The sequence below is a fragment of the Frieseomelitta varia genome, unplaced genomic scaffold (genome assembly GCF_011392965.1).
Source record: "Frieseomelitta varia isolate USP_RPSP 00005682 unplaced genomic scaffold, Fvar_1.2 scaffold_416, whole genome shotgun sequence".
NCBI classification, from domain to species: Eukaryota; Metazoa; Arthropoda; class Insecta; order Hymenoptera; family Apidae; genus Frieseomelitta; species Frieseomelitta varia.
In genome coordinates this window covers 169,005-194,053 of record NW_025110164.1, presented here as the reverse complement: position 1 = coordinate 194,053, position 25,049 = coordinate 169,005, and the positions used below count along the sequence as shown (strand labels likewise).

General features: G+C 37.4%; 1 protein-coding gene across 2 annotated transcripts in view; it reads right to left on the bottom strand.

Annotated features, from left to right (window-relative positions):
- LOC122531779 (glucose dehydrogenase [FAD, quinone]-like) overlaps window positions 1-24,317 on the bottom strand; it is a 32,724-nt gene extending 8,407 nt beyond the window's left edge. Inside the window, exons 1-2 of one of the 2 annotated variants that reach the window (XM_043659965.1) lie at window positions 24,188-24,317; window positions 20,108-20,316 (exon numbers count right to left, since the gene is read on the bottom strand). In XM_043659965.1, the coding sequence (XP_043515900.1) occupies window positions 20,108-20,315 (208 nt within the window). In that variant the 5' untranslated portion in view covers window position 20,316; window positions 24,188-24,317. Of the gene's footprint in view, window positions 1-20,107; window positions 20,330-22,580; window positions 22,618-24,187 lie in introns of those variants that run through there. The other variant, XM_043659967.1, reaches the window with a different exon arrangement.
- Between the last annotated feature and the right edge of the window lie 732 nt (window positions 24,318-25,049).

Here is a 25,049-nt window from a genome sequence, read left to right as displayed (position 1 = left end):
ATTATGTCGAATGTTATTATCGAGAAATGCAATTTCTCAGAATTACACAAAAAACGAAAATGCAAATACTGCCCGTAGCCTCGAGGCAGACAGGATCGCACAGGTTATCGGAAGCGTAATATTCGTGTGAAATGCGAATTCAGTTAAAATGCGTATTAATATTTGTAAAAATGGGTCGGAGGAAAGAGTGAAATACACGCGATATCGAAATTAAACGAGGAACATTATTCCGTGATGAAAAAAGAACAGCCGAAACATAGTTAACAGAAGTCGTAGAGTGATGATGAATTTACCAAAAGATCTCGATTAATTATGGGAAAAGAAAGAGTCGTGGATAACCGCGAGATAAATGTGCTACAATAACGTGCAACGTCAAATTCAAGCTCGACTGCGAGATAAATTTAGAAAGAGCGGAAGTGGAGTTGAAATGTTGGCAATGTCTTTTGAAAAATTATTATAACAACTGAAACGACGGAAATTGCAACAAAAGTCTTGATTAAATAGTATGAGCTGCGTCGTTTGCAATTTGCAGAGGAGCGTGTTCATGCGAATAAGAAATTGGTGAATCGATGAAAAGCGGTACAATTTAGACGGATTTGATGGCCTCCGCTACTATTAATATCATTTACGAAATAACTTCCGAGTCGATTTATCAGGAAAATTAAATAATAAAAAGCACATTGAAACGATTGACGAAGAAATTAACACGTATGCGACAATTCTTTAAAACGAGTACATTTTTCAACGTGTTCATTAACATGAAACATATTACGCAAAAAAAGTTCAATTTATGTTACTTGCGCATGTTGATAAAAGCACTATGGAAGAAGGAATTTATATCATTTGTTTAACACAGAGAAATTTAATAACTTCTAGAGTGTGCTATATATTGGTCCAGGATTGTATAAAAATAGAATAATCTCACGTAAAGCGGCACGCAAACGACCGTAAATAAAAAAAAAAAAAAAACAGAAAAATAACGCGTGCACCGCGAAAATTCTTAACTAGGAAAAAAAGCAGCCTGATCGCGACATAACACGAACCTCTCTCTCTCTCTCTCTCTCTCTCTCTCTCTCTCTTTCCAGGTATTTCAATTTTTCCACGTGACGCGGGTTGAGAAATGTCGCATTGAAAAAGAGAGAAAGAAAATCGAGACGTTTTTCAATCCAAATTGTTAACAAGAGTGTCCCTCTCACCAATCCGTGCGACCGGATCGGTGGGAAAGTGGTTCGATAAGGCCTTGACCATGGGTATGACCAACAGGTAAAAGTAATTATACCATGCGTGTAGTATGTTTATGCTTTCGGTGCGCGAAACGTGTTTCACCTTTGCTTGCACACGAGACGCGTGCTCCGCGACGTATGTATGCACATACGTACGTTACGTTACCTGTACGCGAGTGCATGCCGACAGTACGACGAAGCGAAACGGCGAACTGAAAGTAAGAAAAGGTGGAAAAAGTACCGGAATCGGTGCACTTTCATCTTGAAAACGGGAATGGGAACTGCCTGCTCGCACGTGCTGTAACGAGCTCGTGGTTTTTTTTTTTTTTCTTCTCTTTCCTTCTAAAATATGCAGTTTCCAGCGCTAGAAAGAAAGAAAAAAAAAAGAAAAAAAGAAAAAGAAAAAGAGGCGACACGGAAGCGCTCGTCCGTGGTCACAAATCATTATGATAACGATTATGACCGGATCACAGGCAGCAATGCTACATAGTAGCATAACGTCGCGGTATCCTACGACTAATTGATTGAAATTTTTGGTTTCATCGACTGATTAACGTTTACTATCGGTGAAATTAATCGTCGTAAAATCGCCGATAGCCGTTGGTCATTACGTCGTGTTTGATTACAATTTCATTTGAATTGAAGTACATATACTTTGATAATTACAATAACTATATTAAATTATAATAAAGCGTCGATAATCGAAATAAAACATACTCCTGGCTGCATGTACTGTTGAGCTGAGGTTAATTCAATTGAAGTCTAATTATTTTAAACTCTTGGAAAATTTGTTTAAATAAACAGGCGACAATGGTTGACTTCGTTGGACCAGGTGTTAATGTTATTTCATCAATATTAGTTATTCACAGACTTACGTTGATGTTTTACGTAGGAAACGTTAATTTCAATATGAAAAAGAATTTCAGCTCTTAATGATTGACGAGGCGTCTAAACGACGATTGAAATAACAGTTAACGACTAAAGTAAAAATTTGACCCTTAATCGCAATTAATATTGAAGATGTCTAATAACTGACGTAGACACTCAATCGTTATCTAAGATTGACAACTAAAGTTGAAGAGTAATCGTTAGTTGCGGTTAATGATTGTTAGAGAAACTTTATCGTTGACTAATTGTTTGCCCAACACTTTGCTCGAGGAAACTCGACGATAATTTATTATGTATATATTATGTCATTTTATTGCAACAACCATAGCAAGATCTGTATATGATCTATAGGTGAACGGTAGAATAAATTAAACGTTGTCGTGCGTTGGCATTAATCCCACGGCATCTGTAGTGGGTAAAAATTTTATTAGTGGGCACTAGTAATTGTTTTTTAAAGACGTTATGATATTCTTACTTAGGCCAGTGGAAAACGTTACGTTTTGTAGAGAATATACAAAGTGTAACTGGTGAGTGATTTCATGATCAGAAATATATCGAGCAGAAAGAATAACATCTTTTCATTTAACAATCGAACGACAACAGTAATATCTCTAATAATTCTCTACCATAACACGTGCAACAGTTTAAAATGATGAACAAATGTTTTGAACACGCTTGCGATATTCACAGAATTCATGAAACGTAACGAACGAGAACGAATAAATATTACACATGCAATATTTTTACACTATAAATGCAATCTTTTTTTTTTTAAACGTTTATATGACAATCAAGACTTTTTACTGATGGAAAAATATTTCGATGATATAAATTGCAATTCCTTTTTTCCCGAGGAGATTGAGCTTGAATTCGATGAATTCGAGGCTGGACAGGAGTTGTCGAAAATAAATAAAAAATACGGAGTGAGGTGTCTTCGTGAAAAGAAAATTAAAATTGATAATTTAACTGAACATGTTCTAATTACGTATCAATTACACAAATCTATCATCTACATTTGTCAGTTATTTCCGCGCGTAAAATAACCTTCTTTCTTTTCATAGAATTTGATCGATTATTCACTAGCCGAATTCAAATATACCCACCTGATAAATGTTCAAATTCAACTCTCTCCGAAACGAACCGATTTAAATGAAAAAAAAATATTGTTCTTTCCCCTCGTACTTATTTTTGTACGTAGGATCGCCCTCTATCCCGTTTCACCACCGCATTTATACGACATCTTTCGCGTGAATTGCTGAAAAGTCATTGTTAATCAACGTCATAAATTAAAATGCAGAAGTTTACTTAAAATTTGAAATTCATCACATTGAAATTCATGATTGTGTCACGTCCGTGTATTAATTCGATGCATGTGAAATGTCGGATTCATCAATTGCCGGCTAGATCAATTATCAGCCAAATTAAGGAAGAACACGTTTACTAAAGTCGTGCGCGTTTCAGTGTCAGATTTGTAATATAAAAATATCGAAAGTTGATTGTTAATCATTACAAACGTTTCAGAACGTTCCTGTGACTTGCTTGCTCGTGCAAGTTTACAAATATCCTGCAAATTGTCGGGTCTTTATTTAATTAAAAACAGGCTGCAAATGAAAAAAAAAAGAAACAAACAAACAAACAACGACACGTCACACGCACGAATCCGATAATAAGAAAAATGTATTAAAAAAAAAAAAAAAAAATGCGAGCGAGTGAATCGCGCGACTCGGCCATGGGTATCAAATTCACTGTATCAAACATGGCGGACCTGCTGTGCGCTTCGACGAGAACGAAGTAACGAGAAAGCTGTGCAGTTAATACCGCGTGTCCACGGGGGAATGATACGTAAACGTTCTAGTTTTATCTTTGACCGCGTCGGCCACCACCCACTCCACCACCCCCGCGCTCGGAGGTCTCGCGAGATATTTATGAGACGTAATTATGAGCCCGCGCTTCGGAAGATTAATACGTCAAGCTTTAGTTGTTGCGGAATTATATCAGGCTCATCGTTGCTGTTCGAAGTAATTAACGTACTAACAACATATTCATGGAGTTCAATATTAATTAACGGCGGAGTTGGCCGCCCGCATTGGCTTTTCAGAGGACCGATTTTTTTTCACGTGTCGGCTCGTGTAGACTTAATTATCGAAACGGAAGTTGTGGGCCAATGGATTATTTTACGCACAGTTCGAGGGTCTTTTTGTAAGAAAACGCGTAATCTTTTGACTTTCGGCCGTCGTTCTTAGCCTCGTCAGCGTAGTTTTCGACGTTTAAAATTAATATATTAGTTGTAATAGAATTTGCATCGAACCGATTTCGTTGTGATTAGTATGTGGCGATGAAGAAGTGTAAACAGATTTTTGCGACGCTGTATATTCTTGATCTTTTTAATGACTTTGATTTTTAAGACCTAGATTTTGTTGAAAACGCTCGATGGAGAGTGGAGTTAACTTTAGCTCCCTTCACATCTTGATCTGACGATTCTGTAGATTGAACACGACGGCCATCTTCTTTATTCTAAGAAATCAGTTTCTTCGTTCATTTTGCGTCCTGACAGTTCAGTCATTTAACCATGCACGTTTCGTTCTGATTACTGTTGTCGCTGAACCGCGGACTTTTACGCAAATTCGTATTCTTTGTGAATAAATTTACGAGAGAAAGAAAATGGAACCTCGGTGGAAACTTGTTCCACGTATTGCCGAGTTTTCTCGCGTAAAAGAGCAGCGCGCGCAACTTTGCGTTTTTAAATTTTCTACAAATACGTAGAGAAAGCGTGATCGTTACAAGTACGAGTGTTACGTCCGTTAATAAGTGAAATTAAGATAATCCGCTTTCTTCAGGAATGTAATCGCGTAATCAGGAACCAACTGGCCATGTTAGTCCACGATAATTACTTTTCTTCTTTAATCGACGCGTCGTTGAATTCATCGATGAAATCGCTGCGGTGATAGCTGATAGTAGCAGATGCTTCTTCAAGAGTGTTCCTCGCTGTAGACTCGGTCGATCGTGCGCAATTGCGCAGATAATAAGCCGTTCCGATTATCATTTGCTCCTTACTGTTCTTGCTTCGCGTAGTTTGTTCGCTGTTCTTGTTCGACCGAGAGAGAGAGAGAGAGAGAGAGAGAGAGAAGGAGGAAGGAAGAGACTAAATGCGCATATGCTTAAAAGAGTCTTCAGAGGTTCTGTGAAAGGGAAGACGACCGCGGAAATGAAACGCGAAAGAACAGCTGAGAGAGATGGAAGAGATAAAAACTTTACGCGACTCGGTCGACCAAAGTTATGGATACAGTCGGTGATTATTTGGACGATTAGTTTTTTCCTTTTTCCTTTTTTCTTTTTTTTTTTTTAGTTGATTACATATTTTGATTTCTACAGTGATGGATAAAAAAAAAGCTTCAAATTTTGTACAACACCAAACGATACACGCGACATTTGTGACATACGACACGATATTAATTTCTATATATATGTACGTGTATGAGAATTAGTAATTTTCGAATTTTATTCCAACATATTAAAGTCGCGTGATTCGTTTTTATAAAATTATTTGGACTTTCTCTGCGCGTCATTGTATCTCGTAATAAAATAAATTTGGCCGAGTATTTGTGCTTCTTGGACAATTTGGGGTTTTACTCGCGAATGAAAACTTTGATTTGGGAAAATGAGTTTTTCTTTTCTAAAGAAAGGAAGATAGAGAATGTCACTTGCGGATTTAATTCAAAGACATTAAATTTCGAGTACAAATATTTTTGCATCTTACATGGATAATTGCAATAAACTCGAAATTGCAAGTGTGCTTTGCTGAGACTGAACATTCGTCAAGTGTAGATATATGTACATACATATATATCTTGAGTGGATGCAAAGTCAACAATTCGAAGTAAGAAACTATTTTCGTTAATTTGTTGTTTGTATTTAAAAAAAGAAACAGCATAGGGAAAGAAATTATTATCTGCTGTTAACGAAATTGCAAATATTTAAATTAAATTAATTTATTGAAGTAAAGTAACAAATAGTCCTAGTATAATATAAAATTTATACTAACAACAGAATCAGAACTCTTGTTTATAGAGACGAATGAAATAAAGCATTATTTCCTGAAAAACTATTTGCTTGTTCAAGTAAATAAACTTGTCTGAAAATAATATCTAATCAAAATGAAACAATGTACTGTTCAAATAATGATTGATCTATCGATCTATCTATTTCAATTCTTTTATTTTAATTACAATTAAATGATTTCAATCACATTAAATTGAAATTGAAATATCCATTGATTCTATTCGTAAAAATTCTAATTCTATCCACGCAAAAGCAATATCCTTCAATTATATCAAAATTAATTAGCCGTTAATCTACTATAGTTTACTTGGTATTATTATTTATTTCTAGCTTTCAACTCGATCGTTCGCAAATAAATACAGACGGCAAACTCCGATCAACCAAAATATCCACCCAGTACATTCGTAGCCTAATTTTGCAAACTGTCAACCGTGTCGATCCCACTGATTCGTCATTGTTCGCGGGGAAAGAAGTGCCCTGTTCTTGCTAGTCCGGTTGTCTCTCTCAGAGCGTTCGAAGCTGACGTTCTATGTCATTTTCCGCGAACGTGACCACGTTGCCGCCGTAACGACGCGAGATTAGCGAGGTGAAAACGGTTCTGCTCGAGCAAGAACGACCGACTCGCTTGCACAACGATCTATTACGCGGTGCCGCCGAAAGGAGCAGTTGGTTTCAGAGCAACGCATGCAATTGCTCTTCGTTTTCTGTTATTTCTAGCTAGCCTTACGTCCTTGTACGTCATCGAACGGATGATTCAATCGATTCCAGTTATATATTCAGAGAAGGGAAAGGCACTTTTCACCTGTCCGTAGTGTTTCGCTGAGAAACGATCTATTCTGATCATAATGGTTTTAAAGCGGGGGTCCCAATATTGCAAACGTTAATGAACGAAGTATTTGTTCTGAGATCTGAACGCGCTCCAAATTTTTGAATGACAGTAGGAATAGTGAAATAGGTAGTAAATATATTACCAATATTATTCGTAAGTGTTTGTATAATTGATAAAGACTGACGTTTCTGTTACACTTCGATCATCAAAGATCCTCAAACAATTCAAGAGATCCTCGCATGTCGTTCAAACCTAATGTTCGAAACTTGACGAAATGAACGAATAAAAAGAAAAATCGTCGAGCGAGTCACAAAGATGAAATCCCAATTTTCGTGGCCACGATGAGTTTAGTTTTCCCCTCGGCGGTTCGATTTAATTTCGAAAATTGTTCAATGTTTCCAGAGACGTTTACAGTTTCCGAAACTAAACGTACCTTTGCACTTCTGTTCGCTGCGCGTACATGTAAAAATAACTTCGGACAAAGGGAACTCAGGACTCGTCATGGTAAAGGCTTTACGATACGAAAACCAAATGGATTGTTAAATGATTTTTCTCTTTTCCCCCCCCCCCCTTTTTTTTCCTTTCTCACAAAGTCACAACTTTATAAAAATTCAGAATATCGACAATTCTCCATCGTGCAGTCACTGTACCGCGCTCTTCGCTGTGCCCGCGTTTGACCGAGAACTTTTTCTACCCGGAGAGAAGTACATTTTCATTCGAAATACGTTTCCTCGTATTAGCGACTATAGCTGTTCATTTCAAATATTTGTGCGTTGACCGCGGGATCGTTGCAACGTCAAGCAAGGCGGTGTCTATCCGTGCGTAAAAGCACGGTCGTCGTGGCTACTTATTCCGCTCGTCGATTTGTATCTTTATGACCAACGCTCCTCTCTTCTCGACGATATATACGTGCTTCGATGATAACCGCCTAACCGTGGCAGACACTTCGGTCGTTCGGTCAAAATGTTTCCATCTACCGATACGCGAGATCATCTTCATCCCCTTCTACGGTGTACATTGAGGAGCCAAAGCGCATCGTTGAACAAAAGTGGAGCAAACGTTCGAAGACGTCATTCCACGGTTGTTTGCGTGCAGCGATCATCGAACGTGCAATTCCCCAGATTGAGGAGGATTAAAGGAAAGAAATTATGATATTGTATTTTCTTCTTTTTTTTTGTTGAGCATGGTGTGTAGGTTTTTCGTTCTAAATCAAACGAGATCACTCCTTTTTACTTTCGTAAATTCGAACACTTGTTCATAGAGAAACATGCGTATATTTATATAATAATATAGTAATTATAAAATTATAAATATTTATATAATAATATACTAATTATAAAATTATAAATATTTATGTAATAATTATAAAATTATAAAATATTTATGTAATAATATAATAATGTACTTGAATCTCATGAACATTGCAATTCGTGGTTAAGGGGTGAATTTGCGTCGTTGTAATGGAAGTGGGGTGAATGTTCGAAGACGATATTCCACGGTTATTTGCGTGTAACGATCCAAGTCGTCGGACTAAGAGAAATTATGAGATTAGTTATTGAGCACGTTTTCTCACGAGCGTTCCCTATCTGTTTTTTGTTCGTTCCAAATTGAATGAGACCACTATTTATAAAGTTGTTAACTTCAGGTTGTCGAAAATGTTCAAACTCGTATCGCAAAGAATCTTTTATACATGTACATGATATACATCGTGCGCGTTGCGTGATACGTTTTCGAATTTCGTAAACGTTGCAATGAACAGGCTGCGGATTTTTATGCAAATTCATATTTTTGTAAGTGAAATTTAACCCAAAAGGGAACCTAGATGTAATTTCCCCATCAATTATTATATAGAATATTGTATTTTGAATGTCGTGTGTATTTCTATGCGTTTGATGGATTTTTGCTTCTTCAAATTTCTCATAAATGCAGAACGCATGATACGCGGCTATCGCGATTATACTACATTAGTAAAATTGGCGCTATGTAGAGCATAAAGTCAAAAGTCACTTCCTCATAAAGCCAAAAATTCATCCGTAATCTGAAATTTAATTTAAAACTAATAAAATGTTTTCTTATATTTTGATGTTGAAATTTTCGTTAAAAAAGGCAAGTAAGTGGGAAGAAACTTCTGGCCCACCCTGTAAACCGAACTTTGGTCCAAAAAGTGGATATTAGTGATGTATGTATTGAATATTTCGACTAGAAATTAAACATCTGAGAATTTATACTTGGACGTGGGTTTTATACTCGCGTGTCCAGAATCGAGTTTCTCTGCGATTACTAAATTGCAAATTTTTAAACATTTACGCTGCAAAGAGTGCACGTTGTTGCACTTTAATTGTTACCATATCGCAATAACATTGTTAAATTACATTGGCATTAATATTTAAAGATTGATGTGGCAAGAAATAGATAATTGCAATCACTAGATAAACGAACGAAGAAGTAACAAACAAAATTGAATTTATTCGACGGGTGAAAAGATACGTGACTCTTTGTTTCACTTTCAAGTTTCTATATCCGTTGCCACAAATTTCCTCAAATTCTTCGTTCGTGTTCGTTTCAAACTGTCTCTTCAACATCCGCTATATCTCGAAATCAAGTTGACTGTGACTTTCTTTTTGGACCTTTTCCCACCGGATTGCGTGAAATTTAGAACAGCGTTCGATCGGGATTTTGAACGGGATTGTACGACCAGCGGAAAAAATTTCACACTAATCTGCGCATCGCGACGAAAAAAAAGAGAGGGAGGGGGGCGGAGGGCAGGTGGCAAAAAACGAAGGCGAAAAACGGCGTATAATCGAGAAAAAGTGTCACCGGGCAAATAACGTTTTCATCGCGCGATACGCTGAATATTCGGCGAGATTATGCAAATGCGGGCTCGGCCGACTATAAAATATTTTGCGCTACGCGACCTAGCGAAATGTATATTTTATCATCGTTTGCCGCGACCCGCGTGCATATTCACCGAGCATCCCCCCGCCTCAGCAACATCACCGTGATTCGTTCGTTTCTTCAATGGCGATCGAACGTTGCTCTTTCAGTGCTTTAATCACTCAGAAAAGTTTCTCAGAAAGTTAGTTTTTTTTTCTTTTTTTTTTCGCCAATTTGTACAGAACCAACTACCCGACTTCATCGTATTAAATATCTCAGCCGTTTTCGCAGAAAACGCGAAAAGGTTCTCTCGATGAAAATGAAATTTGTTTTTGCAGTGCAGAGGAACGCAAGTCGATTGTTTCTCTCGCACAGATGTTGTGGAAGCAAAAATTGAAAATAAAAATATATATTAAATAAAGTTTAAATGGAAAAAGAAAGTTGGAGATCATTTTGAAATTGTCCAACTCCTCTTCACCTGCAAAATTAAAAATCATTATTTCCACGTTATCGCCTGTTTTTCACTAAATAGTTTTCGTTATTATCAAAGTGGCCAAATTACGCGAAAATTACCCATGTATCTGGAAATGATAGCGCGTATCGTAAAACCTTCTTTCGAGCGTGACGTGTCCTTTGATAAACAATCGGATTTGTCCGTCTTTCAAATTACGAAAGCGTACAAAATATTTAAGTACTGTTCAAGTTTTTCTCCTTTTTAATCGCAAAAGAGAACGAAATTATGTTTAATCGGTTTATCATTGGCCCTGATATCGATAATAATTGAGCGTACGTAACGGTGATTAGTAATTTGGCGATGAATACTATACAAACGATTAAAACAGCATGACAATATATTCTGCACTCAGGATGACAAATCTGATCCAATGGCACGTTTTAATTGAGCGTGATATAAAAGAAGAGGGTAAAAAATCAATCTAGCTACGTTTTCTATCAGCAGTCCTTTCATTTTCGTGATACCGAAATTATGGGGCAACGTGAAATTGTGACCTGCTTTTACAGACTTTACGTAAAGTGACGTGAGCAGCGTGACGTGATTATAATCTGTTTCCAACAGATTTAAAACAATGGAAATATGTCGGCTCACACTTTTCCACTGTCACGTGAAATTACGTACTATCGCACTCGTAGTGTGTCTGTGTGTTTTTATTGCAAATGTCGAGCAACGAAATCTCACGTCGAATTTGTGGAAGGTCTTGCGAGGATAACTGTTGAATAAAGAGAATAAAGAGAACCTTAAGTACAGATTATAGGAGAGAAAGAGAAATCTGTAGGTTTCCACTGAAACTACGTAATCGGTTGATAGATGTTGTTTCTTGACTACGACCTAAACACAAGACTCGTCGAAAACAGAATCGATCGATTCGAGAAATAACTGAAACTGAAACAACTAAAAATTCAGGAAGACCGTGAGACTGACAATTTTCAAACTGCGATTCATTGTTCAAGCAGATTGGAACGAAATCGTTGCCCAACGAAATTGGTTACCGATCGCAAACTGTCGTTTAGATAGTCGAAACAAGGTCGCGGCCAAATGAAATTAATAGCACGCTAATCGCGTCAACGGCAATCGAACGCACAACAGTTCGCGTTTATTAATATCGCGTCTAAATGGTGGATGATCTCCAGCCGTCGAATCCAGTTTTCCGGGCTTTCGTTGCCTCGCCCGCCGATAATCGACGAATTACGGTCGAGCCGGTGTGCCATTGGCGCGCTCGAATTCGCGATAATTTTGTTTGACCCCCATCCTCCTCCCGCTCGCGTTCGCGGAGAGATTGAAAATGTTTCTCGATTCGATGGACGAAACGCAACGACGCGACGCGGCGCCGATCGTCCCCCTCGAAATCAGAAACGAGCGAATCGCGCGTTGAAAGAGCGTCGCGCCGGTTTGAAACGCGCTCTCTAAGCACGGTCGCTTCAAAATGTAATTATCTCGCCTCGCGCGTTTCGTTCGCACGAGCGAATTCGACGTTTCTCGTTGTATCGCCCTTCCCGGCGATATCTGCACCGACATCGGCCCGTCGATTCTTTACGTTTTTCCCTCTTTTTTTTTTGTTTTTTTTTTTTTTTTTTTTTTTTTCTTCCACCGAGCGAATCGTAGTTTGCAATTTCGTGAACGCGTATGTACAGTGACTCGTGGAAGCTACTCGCAGAAGAATCTGTGTTTGTTGGGTATCGTTTGATATCGTTTGAGATTGTGATTGGCCACGATTGAAACGAATCTTGATAATTGAAAATATGGAGATTGCAAAGTATTTAATCCAACATGGATTCGGAGCTTCTTTTTAAATGAAATGCTTGATTAGATTGATACGCATATCCTGGTTTAGAAAAATTGCAGCGAATTTTCTAAACCAATGTTAGTCGAGTGACTCTGACTCTGAGACAAATATTGATCAATCTTAAATCATTCTACTCCCCATTAAGCAAACTAAGATCAATGATTTTTCTTAGTTTTGTATATAGATTGAAAATCATCAGGCACCGGAATATTTTTTTATCGTTTCTGTAATACTGTATATTCTCTTTACAAGTATTAACTAATATTCATCAAATATCGGGCATTATTTCTTTAAACGCTGAGCAAACGAAACGATGAACCAACAGCGCAATTGCGATTCGTCAGGCGAAACAACCTCAGCATTATCTTCTTATGCTTATCTCCTTTTAACACGTGATACGACTAGCAGCATACGATTAGCATATCTGATCGCGCGTTCATACAAATAAGTATCAGAAAGCAATCATGTGTCTTTCCAATGCAAAAAAAAAAATACAAAAATTGTTCGACCTTCATCGCGATATATCCCGATCTTTAGCGCACCACAACGTTCAACGTTCAATCGCGCCAAGAGGTCTAATTAGCGAAGAAGACGCGAGAGAAGTTAATTTGGGACGTCAGACCGAGGGAACGAACCGATGATAATCGCGAGAACTCGCGCTGGATTTCGCAGATTCACGCGATTGGTTTTGCCAACCAACTCGTAAAATACCCACTTACTTTCAACCTTCTTCTCCTCTTCTTTTCTCTCTTCCTCCGTCTGTTAAACATACCGAGTGCACAAGTTACGCGGTCATTTGTTTCGTTCAAGTAACGAGTTAACTTGTCACCGAAGTTTACTAATTACGCTCGTTTAGAAAACACCGGGATACCGGCGCGCGCGCGCGCGCGTACGTTTCTTCTTTGCACCGTCTCGCGCTCACCTTTATTACACTTCCGCGATACCTTTCTAACCGTGGATTTTTACATTCCCTTGCGTCACACGCGCGGCGATCAACGAAAGCATTCGCTCGTTTGTCCAACGTATGTAACACTTTGAAGTTTCAGCGTAACGACACGCGGTTTGAAATCAAATCGGACGAAATTACGGTGTGTTGCACGTATACGTTTAATAAAAAGCTCGTGCAAGCAGCGTAATAATGAGCGTCGAGAATGGTCACACTGAAGAATTTAGATTTATTGATATAATAACTGATTAAATATGTCTGTGATTTTTTACGAAATATGGAGGCTGCGAGATGTAATTGGGAATATTCAAACATGTTTGTCATTCATAGTTATACGAAGATTGGTCCTTAGGATGAAATTTGTGCCATTTCACGAGGTACAAAATTTCTATGGAATTTTACAATCATCAAGTCTTTTTTAAGGTTAAATTGATTAAAAAATGTTTCATTCTGAACAGAAAAATTTTACGATTACACGTGCCATCGCGTGAATTTTGAAAGACATTTTTCGTTCGACTATAAACAACGAAGATACAGCGAAGATCATAATCGAACCGATAGCGATGAAAAATTGAATTTACTTCGATAAATTAAATTGTCATAACTTGTAACTGACAAAAATCACATAACAATTTTCATTTTAAAGCGTTCTGTATTTCAGTCGTGAGTTCGTTTTTTTTCAAACATGTTTTCACATCATGCAGCGAAATGGGAAAGTAAGGATACTTATCTTCAAACAAAAAAAAAAAAAAAAAAAAAAAATTGTAAAAATTCAAACGTTCGTGAAAACACTTTACAACGTACCACTTGAAACTAGCGGTACGATTTTATTTCCACCGTTTCAGTCAACTTTGAGCGATAGGATTGAACGACAAAAATTCAAGAAATCCTAATATTTCATTTTTAAACCTCGATATTCCAAGTTGGAATGTTTAGAAGGAAAACGTTAAAGAAAGAAAGGTCGTTTCAAGAGATCGTTATAAAAAAAAAGAGGCTTTGATCTTCAAGTTTATCGTAACTGTAATCATAAAAAAAATTTTTTTCTTTTGGTGTCTTCACGAGTATTTGAATTTTCACAATTTCTTTTCAAGATAAGTGTCCTCGTTTTTGCACTCGCTACGTGACCAATATCGTGTATATAGCGTACGATTTCCCGTTATAATTATCGACAATTTTTTATCGTTATTGGTTCTATTATACTCTCCGCTGTATTTAAGTACTTTCATTTAACCAATTGATGCACGTTTCATTCTCACAGACGGTATTATCTTGCGAAAATTACGATATTATCTTGCGAATTGTTCCACTAATGCGAAAATTCCAAAGATTTAATTGCTTCTTAATTGCAAAAGCATTGTCTGTCGAGAATAATTCGTTTTTTACTGCAAGAATAATTCGTTTTTTACTGCAAGAAAAAAAAGTAGCACGTTCGATGGCGATAATCCCGGTCGTCAGTATCAAACACACTCGTATCAAATACCTTGTAAATTTCTATACACATCGTCGAACGTGAAATTCGAATTATTTCGAATTTTATCAACATTGTGACAGTCGAATTTCATGTAGAGATAATAATTAAATTTCACGTATGTGTGTGTGTGTGTGTGTGTGTGTGTGTGTGTGTGTCTTACACGTTCACAAAAGGCGAGCGTACAAATACTTTTGCGCTCTGTCTTCCCTTTCAACGGCGTAATACCTCGCTGTGAAAAAGATTAATCAAACTTTGTTATTTTCCCGGGGAGCTTCTGTTCACCCTCCGGGCCGCTTTTACAACGTAGCAAGATACATTTTGTTTTTCCATTTTTTTTCCCCCCCTCCTCTTTTTAAATCCATAATATCCAACTTTAGCCCGGATCCGGGAAATTGTTTCGCCCGCTTATACACACACGTACACACACGCACACCGTTCGAGACGGTAGATAGGGTATCGTTACGTATCTTTTCGAATTAAATTGAATCGTTGGCAGTTAGCTGGAAGAAGGTGAGCCATTGACCTAATTTCGATATTCATCCTGCAAGAAATCGTTTCCGATACGAAATCAATTTGAAACGAATACATCTCGCGTAACAGGATTCCGCGGCATTTGCATTCGACGGGAGGGAAGGTTTCTCCTTCGTTAACCGGTTTCTTCTCTGCCAGAAACAATAACTAACAATGTATATATTTCACTCGCGTCGAATTTAGTTGCTGGATATCTATATCAGATAATACCGAGAAATTTCGTGCAACTTTTTCATGTTGATTCAATGACGTTGTTAGTAATAGTTAAGCCGAAGTTTTCTTATGTCTGACGCGAATTGTTTCAAATGTACGTCCACAAGGCGTAGCTGAATAACGCGGCAAGTATGAATTGATTTCTTACGAAAAATTGCGAGAAAGACACAGTATAAAATTCTTCCATTCTAATACTTTAGACCTTATTCTTTTATTTAAAGGTTAGTTTAGTCAGGAAAATCGTGATTAAATATTTACCACGTGTACAAACTTGTATTTTAATTATTCTGGTTTAGGTAGAAGTGAATAATTAATAGGAGATTCTTTGTCAGAAAAAAAAAAGAAAAGAATTAAGACAAAGATATAGTGTAAAATTCTTTCATCCACGGCTTAGTTTAGTCACACGTAATTATTTCTTTAGATGTAATAATAGAAGTGAATATAATAATAATATAATAGTATATAAGTATAATAATAATAGAAGTGAATAACTAATAGGAAATTCCTTGTAAGAAAAAGTAGAGATAAAATTCTTACATCCAAGGCTTATAGTCTAGTCAAGAAAATTTATCGAATATACATACATACTTGTATTTGACTAATTATAGTAACAGGATAATAATAGGAATAATCAATAGAAGTTCATCGTATGGTGGGAAATTTATAATGAAATTTTCTTCATTTAACGCCTCGTTTTCAAGAGAATAGTTTAGTTAAGAATTCATTTTTTCCCCTTGCTCTTTCATGCATTCGAAGCTCGAAAGTCTCGATCACAATCATGACATCTGAAATGTTTTCAAGAGCGATGAATTCCCCTCGGCGTCTGTATCATATAATTTTACGTTCGCACCGAATACTCATCACGCTGTCAAATCCCATCGTAACATCCGATTTTCACAATAATTGCGTCCGAAAGTGATCCAAATCAAATCGTCTAATACACAAATTATGTTATACAGATTCGAATCTCATTACCTACGTGTTAGCTAATCGGTATACGTTTCGACGCGCCTCTTCGTCGACTCTTCCCTCGGCGATTGTCATCTTCTCTCAACGCGCAGGGAACAATCACGCGCGAAACAAACGACTCGAAAACAAAGATCGAAACGGATACATTTTTGCAAAACACCGCGAAAGTAGATCGTTAGAGAAGGTAGTTACACCGACGAATGGAACTCGTTGCGAAAAGTTTCGCAAGCAGTTAAGCCTCGACTCGTTGGTATTTGTTTTCCACTTGTGCCTTCCGATTCCACGTTTCCATCCGGAAATGTTAATGCAATTAAGTCGTAGAGCTAGCTAATAACGATTAGCTGACTGATCGCCTCGATCCGTGTCCAAACGAATAGGGACACGGTGCCTGGCGTTCTCTTTATTTCACGTTGCATACACAACACGCGGAAACAACACGAACGCGGCAGCCTTGTGTTCAGACAGTAGCCGGTGAACGGATAACTTTCCAATTGTAATCTCGGCCGGGATACATCGAGCAGATGCAAATGGGGACGAGTCGCGATTAAACGGCAAGTGCATTCGCCCCTCCTCCCTCCCCCAAGTTTTCGTGCAATTTTGCTAAAGCGGAATAATCAATCGCGTGCACGGGAAACGACGGTCGTCGCGAATTTCGTTTGCGAGCGAACACCGTTTCAGACAATGTCGGACAGCGGGCCGATGAAACGCTTCGATTGCAGTTTGACTTCCTTGGCACCTCGTTGCTTCGTGATAACCGGTGACATTTTAACAATTCCGTGCGCTGCCGGAATGGTCGAGATGACCAGTCGATAATAAATTTTTATTAAATGTTTTACGGATACGAGACAGTGCGCTTTCAGAGACTTGAATGATTCTTCGTGAAATGCACGAATGAAAAGCTCGTGTACCCTGTTGGGCCGAAAATCACTTTCTGCTGGAAGAAATTATATAATTTTGTATACATATATTTGAAAGAAATAATTTTTAGAATGAAAGAAAGAAAGAATCATGCTCGAAATGAATATGTAATTTTATATACATATATTTGAAAGAAATAATTTTTAGAATGAAAGGAAGAAAGAATCGTGCTTGAAATTAATTTTTTCTCATTTTGATGTTTTATTAAAGAAAAAAAAAAAAGGAAAAAAATAGGTGGGAAACTTTCGGCCCACCCTATGTTATAAAGATTTTCTGTTTCTGTTGCTTTAATGCCTCTGATGGAAATTTTGTGCTTCATTTGTGTGTTAATCTTATTTACTATTGAGGGACAGAAACCAAGTGCGAGTAAGTTGAAGGTTAGTGTATGCAGAGAATGAGTAATCAATTAGTATCATTGAGTCAATGATTTCGAATCAGGTTAACTGATTTTGGAATGTTTAATTCAAACTTGGGGATTAATTGAATGAAATGTGTTTGCTTAAATAAAATAAATGATGAGAAAATGATTAGTACTAATAAACAATGTATTAATCTGTTCGAGCCTGGTTTAAATTGAATCTCATCACTGTTCTCTATCATGGAGAATGTAAAACACGAAGTAAAATTAAATATCATCAATTCTAGAGTGATATAATATGAATTATCACAATCATATTCTCTCTCTTTATATACATATATATATATATATATATATGTATACACAGCAAGAAATTAATACTGAATCAGCCTCGAAAAATGCAAGAAAAGTAGGAAAAAAGGAGTGGTTAGGTGAAATTCTAGTAATCGAATCGAAGGGAAAGAGTGTGGAAGGCTCAAACAATGGGGAATGTCTAAGATGAAAAGAAAGTACATTAAAGAGTCGATTAGATTCAATAGTTCCGGGTTGCTGAGACTTGAGAGTTAATGATTTCACAAGAAAACACCGTATCATTTAGTATTTTCTTACTCTGCAGAGGTTGTACATTAAAACGCTATATAATAAAATTGCGGTCACGATTGCGAGACACGGAACATTTCTAAAAACTTTATTCCTTCCGCAGAGAAGGTTGACTGGTCAATCCCGTGCGACATAAAATTCGAGAAACGAATTTATTTATTCATTTACAGCAGAGGTTGTCAAAGTGTTAGTCACAAATTGATTTTCGATGGATTGCGGAAAATTTCAAAATGCGAGAGCAGTATTCATTCGAGCTTGACGTTCTTTCATTCTTCGACTCGTTTCTCCAAAGTTAAAAACTATCTCGAGTTGAAACGAAATAATAGAGAGAAATTTCTTGTCAGTGCGTGATCATTTCAATAAATTCTATTTTTTAAACAGCTTCTTGAAATAAAGCTTCTTGAAGTATGAAAATTCACAACAGAGTTGGAATAGCAAAGCAATATGTTTTATTCAATATCTTCCGTTTTTAATGATGAGTCGAATGAAAATTTAAGAATCCCAGTAGACGAAGCATTTTCAATTGAACCACTATTTCTCTAATATCTCGATGTCCAAATGTTATTTTTATTCGAAAAATAGTGGTTCCAAAGAAGAAGACTCTATTATGTCTGATATTTAACTGGATCTGCATTACAATCGAGAAAATGAAACAAAAAGAGAAAGTAAAACCAGAAACTACGAAGTAACACAAGAGAAAGACAAAAAGCGAACCTTTGAATGTTAAAATAAATTTAGAATCAGACTGAATGTCCGCACTTACGGGCAGATCCTGAAAGGAAATCAGCGTTACGTTATATATTCTGGTCATTAAATTTAAAATCGCTCGTGAAAAAGTCAACTCCGAAGACTGGGGTTTTACGCGAGGTGCATGAACATGCATTAAAATGTATTAGCCGGAAAAGCCAAGCGGAAAGTTAACGAGATTGTTGATGATTTTGAATAAGAAGTTCAAGGGCTGTAAAATTACTCACACCTGAGCGTGAGAACCCTTTGGATTTTTTCTTTGGAGAAGAATGAAATTAAAGGAAAATTTATAATAAGCAAAGAGAGAGGGATATTTGTGAATATATTCCTTCTTTTGTTTACAACATTAGAAAAGTTTTAAATATCATATGGTTGAATTAAATGGTTTTCTTCAAGAGAATTTCAGTTTTTCTAATTCTATTTCTTTGTAAAAAAAAAAAAAAGAAAAAGATACAAGAAGAATGTTATTAATTTCACACGTCTAATCTATGTATAGCTTACAGCTTAATTATAAAAAAGCTAATATAGGTTAATTATTTAAAAGTTGTACATACATATAGCCATTTTGGAAACATTGAATTTATAGCACCACTCGTTGTATCTCGTCAATTACAAAAATACTGACTCGGTGATTAGTTCCCAGATTTTTAATTGAAAAAAAAAATTTTTTTTGATTGAATCCCTTGAATTTGTATCTTGAAAGTATTATACGTATTCGTATAAAAACGCTCGTTGTACGCACCATTATTTACAAAAATGCCGACGAAGCAATTATCAGTTCTGGAATTTTAAATAGCTGCAACTAACTTTGGTGAATGAGACAGAACTCCGGTTACAAATAGCTGACGCGCTATTCGCCATTCCGAAACAATCGCCATTAAATTCATCATTACGATATTAGCATTTACGCGTGCATCGGAACGACGAGAAAGTGGCATCAATAATCGAAGCTGTCGTTGAGAGCGTGGCAGCAGAAGCGCGCGTTAAATCATTCAGCGAAAGCCATTTGCTTTCGTTACAGTGTTTTCAGCGGGACGTGTGAAAATATCAATCGCTCGGCGCCGCGCGATTAAAATTACCGCGCGCTCGTGGCGCAGCCTCTCCCCTCCTCCTCCTCTTCCTCCTCCTCCTCCTCCCACTTGACGATCTCGCACCGGTTATGTCGAGCGGTTTATACTCACCACCGATGACGATGAAGTCGTAGTTGTACCCGGCTGGATCGATTGGTCTGACTCGTTCGCAGAGCTGGGAAATTTCTTCCTTGCCACGGACGAACGTGTCCAGCAGGGTCATGAATGTCAGGAACTGCGATCCGGGACAGGTCTGAGCGAGGCTCGGCCCGAGGTACGGTTCCGGACAGGTCGCCGAGACTGACACTTCGTACGACATTCTACGAGAAACGAAACAGAGTCGCACGCTGGATTATTTCACCGCGCTTGGCCACAGTTGGCGATCGAGTCGATACCGATTGTGTTCGTTCGCTACAATACGAAAGAACTCGATCGAAATTTCGGGTACTTAGTGTCAATTATTGAGTTTACTTGACTCGATATCGAATCGTGTTGAATCAGAATCTGTTTGTTGCTTGACGAAGCTATTAATACTTGTTTAACTTATTTTTAATTGGTGATGATGTTCGTTTACTACAATACGAAAGAACTCGATCGAAATTTCGGGTACTTGGTGTCAATTATTGAGTCTACTTGACTCGATATCGAATCGTGTTGAATCAGAATCTGTTTGTTGCTTGACGAAGCTATTAATACTTGTTTAACTTATTTTTAATTGGTGATGATGTTCGTTTACTACAATACGAAAGAACTCGATCGAAATTTCGGGTACTTGGTGTAAATTATTGAGTCTACTTGACTCGATATCGAATCGTGTTGAATCAGAATCTGTTTGTTGCTTGACGAAGCTATTAATACTTGTTCAACTTATTTTTAATTGGTGATGATGTTCGTTTACTACAATACGAAAGAACTCGATCGAAATTTCGGGTACTTGGTGTCAATTATTGAGTTTACTTGACTCGATATCGAATCGTGTTGAATCAGAATCTGTTTGTTGCTTGACGAAGCTGTTAATACTTGTTCAAGTTATTTTAATTGGTGATGATGTTCGTTTGCTACAATACGGAAGAACTCGATCAAAATTTCGGGTACTTGGTATGATTATTATTGATTCCTCTTGATTCGATATCGAACCAATCGTATGGAATCAGAATCTGTTTGTTACTTAACGAAACTGTTGTTCTAGTCGGTGATTGAATCAATATCGATGATGTTCGTTCGCTGCAATAGGGAGACACAGAAACACTGGATCGGAATTTTGGTTGCTGGGTATTAATGATTGTTATTGATTGTTTTTGATTCGATATCGAAGCAATGCTATACCGAATAGGAATCTGTTTGTTACTTAACGAATCAAACTATTAATACTTTTTCAGGTTATTGTTCTACTGATCGAATGGATAATCTTTGTCTACAGTAGAAAAACACAGGAACAATTCAATCGAAATTTCGGGCGCTTGAAATCTATTATTGTTAATTCTTCTTCGTTCGACATCGAATCAAAATTTGTTTGATATTCGTTTGACAATTTCTCTTATTATTTAATTATACTTGTCCTTTATATTCAGCCGACAATGGTGAATGATTATCGATGATATTCGATCAATTCGGTTACGAATACACTCAATGGAAAGTATTAATACGTATTGAAATTTTGAATACTTGGTATCAGTCAAAACGATATTGATTGTTTCTGAATTGATACCAAATCAATACTGTATCGAATCAAGACTCGTTTGATACCTCACGGAAGTATTTATATCTGTCTGACATACTCGAAGAAATTATCGATATTTTGTTTGACACTTCGAGTTCTTTATTTTCCAACAATGTGAACGTAGAAAAGGATGTTGTTGTCTAATTAATGTTAAAGTAAAAGTAAGTTTTACCTTATGATTTTAAGTTCAATCAATTTGTTAATTAATTTGTTAAATTTTCATCGACAGAAGATCAAAAATTAAAAAAAGTTTCAGTGTTTCGAAAATTAATTAATCGACAATTTAGCTTTGTCTTACTTAATGTCACCACCTGAATTTATATCACTATTATTATCTGTAGCGTGAAATGTTGTAATGAAAGATGAACAATTCCGAGGTGTGCATACATATTTCGATGATTCAATCTCACAATATTAATGATATTAATTTCCTTTTGCACGTAGACACAAAGATTAACTTCATTTTTTTCCTTTCTTCTCAATAGAATCATACATTTCACGATGCATTAATCAATACCGTTCAACATTTTCTGCGAAAGATAATACGAACTTATGTACGTCGAGAAATAATTAATCAAAGAGACTTTCAATTATATATAACGCGCCAATTTTCTCCCTTTTTTTGTCACGTCTCGCACAAATTTGAAATATCTTCTATACTTTTCGACAACACGCACTTGTTAATCCTTGTTTTTACTAAATCGTGCATTTAGAAAGCACAATTCATTGAGAAGGTCGAACAATTGACTATTTTACGCGAAAAGAAATCAACAATGTTCACACATCGAAATCACTTATTTCTCTCGTTGTAACATTTCTTCACAACAGCTTAAATCAACTCGGATGTTATTATATGTATAATTCCTTATGTATTGTCTTCAACGATTAAATCGAAAATCGTCCGGACACTGACAGTAACAGTATCAACCGCCGAGTTACGTTCGAAGAAACGATCGACAACGATGTTTAAATTTCTTGCCGGTCAACGTTTCGGTGCTTGCCAATTGTAGTCAGGGACGTTGAATTACACCGATCACGTGTTTCGAAAATTACCGATAAGACGCGATAAGAACGAAAGAATCGGTTCCACGCGTTCGTGTCGGATTCGCGGCCGCGTTAAATTAATCTACCTCTAATTAATTAACGTCGTTGAGCCATCGCCATCCTCGGCTCGCGGTTTCGCCACGCTGGAATTAATAAACGGGGACTAGAACAAAGAAATGAAGCGCGAAAGAAAGAGGGGAGGACACACGCGATGGTTATTAAAACGCGTTTTCCTAACGAGAGGCAACGATTACACCAGGCGTCCAGCTGTTTTCGCGGGAAAATCGCGTGCCACGCCGTTACCGAGCGATTTAGCAACGAGCATAATTCATTGTTTATCGCGTTGCGAGCGCGAGAATTCTTTTTATCGCGGCCGTGTCGTTGGTCCAGGCGAATCGATTATCCAACGGATAATCGATTCCCAGTTTCACTTTTTTCCCATCGTCGATCATGCTCGCCGTTTCACTGGCAATAGACTGACGATAGTCTAGCAGACAAATAATTAGGCGCCTGGCGCAATTCCGTGGAAAGATCGATCCTTTTTTTTTTTTTATTTCGTTTCTATAGCCGCGATCGATAAATATTCATTTTCTTTTGTCTCGCTGCGACTCAGATCGAATTGTTCTGTCTTAATTAATATTTAATCTGAAGTGGGGGACACGTCTATTGTTTAGTTGACTATTCGTAAAAATCTGTGCGAACGTTAAAGTACTTGGAGTTTATTTTTTTAAACGTGTTTCTGAAAAATTAAGCTTCAGTTATCCTCAGTTATTGTTTTTTTCAATTGATATTGACTGTTCCATTAATTGTGTTGTGTTGGAAATAAGTTGAGAAGATTTGTTTGAATTTGTGTTTTATACAGCGTGTCTCAATCGATAAGTATTTATTCGTGGACAATCGACGGTAGGGATGACTCTATGTGTAAAAATGAGTCGAGAAGAAGGAGTGAAATTCATTTTGAAAAAAAATCGAGCGTCTCTCAGGTGTACTCGAGTTAAATTAAATTATCCAGAAGCGAATAATCAGGAGATCATTTTACGCGGGGAAGGGGGAGGGGGGACGAGGGAAATAAGCGAAAAATGCGAAACGCAATTTTTTTTCACAAGACGTTTCATTCCCGAGAAAATTTAATTCGATAGCATACGTATCAGGTGCACGTGTACGAGAGCAATTTTTAACGAGCTGTATTTAAAGTCCATTCTATTCGAAATGAAACGAGAAAATGTTCCGCGTTTTTCTCTCTTTTTGCTCCGTGAGCCAGATGCGAAATTAGCCAAATTAGAATTTCTCAAATTAAATTTCTCGACGGATTTTCGATTGCCTTCGAAAGCATCGGCAAACGAATCTCGTTCCTCTTTCTTCCCGGCTCGACTCGTCGCGAATTTGCCGATCGATGCGCAATAATTTAAAAATTGGACGACAGGTACCTTGAATTGTTTCACGTCGACGCGAGCGATTAGCTGGAACGCGAGAGAGTGGACAGCTTGACGAATTGGCAAAACGTTTCGCGAGTATGCACGCGTGACAGGACGAAAACTCCGGCACGTGCCGCGTGTGCGAGCAAAGTATAACTGTAATACCTCTCACCGGTGGAACGTCTCTTTATAATTCATCTCCCACCCAGCGGTGGCTGTTTCTCCCCGGCGCGGCGGATGGCGCACGCGAGTCATCACCCGCTTCGGGAAAAACGTCGAATAGATTCGTTTTCGATAGGTTCTCCATCGGCTCGACGATTCGACGAAGGTCAAGATCGTCGTTCTCGTCCTTCGCGTATTTTCCGCCGCGATTAACGCACCGAGCCGGATTCCTCGCGAGGCGAGGCGAAGCGATTATCGCGTCTGCCAATCTCTCTCTCTCTCTCTCTCTCTCTCTTTTTTTTCTCTTGATCGTCCTGTTCGGTTTGTCCCGTGACTGCAGCGTTTTATTTAACCCTTTCTGTGGAAATTTGACCGCGGTGGTCGACTCGTTGTTACATTCTGCGATTCCAAAGGAAAACGTTTCGTATTTTCGTTCTCGAGACATTCTTGCGATAGTTAAACAATGGAGATAAAAAACACGTTTTAAATCGTGTTATTGGCGATCGTCTCGAACTTTCATAATATATATACGTTGCGTATACCTCGGTCGGTTAAATTGCATTATTCCTTTTTTTCTTTTTTTTTTTCTTTGGAATCTATAAAATTTATTTTCACGCACTTTTTCTCCAATAAATACATAAATCCTATATTCTACGATTCAATCAATGCATAATTCAAATTTTCATCAATTCAAATTTGAAATCGTTTCTCT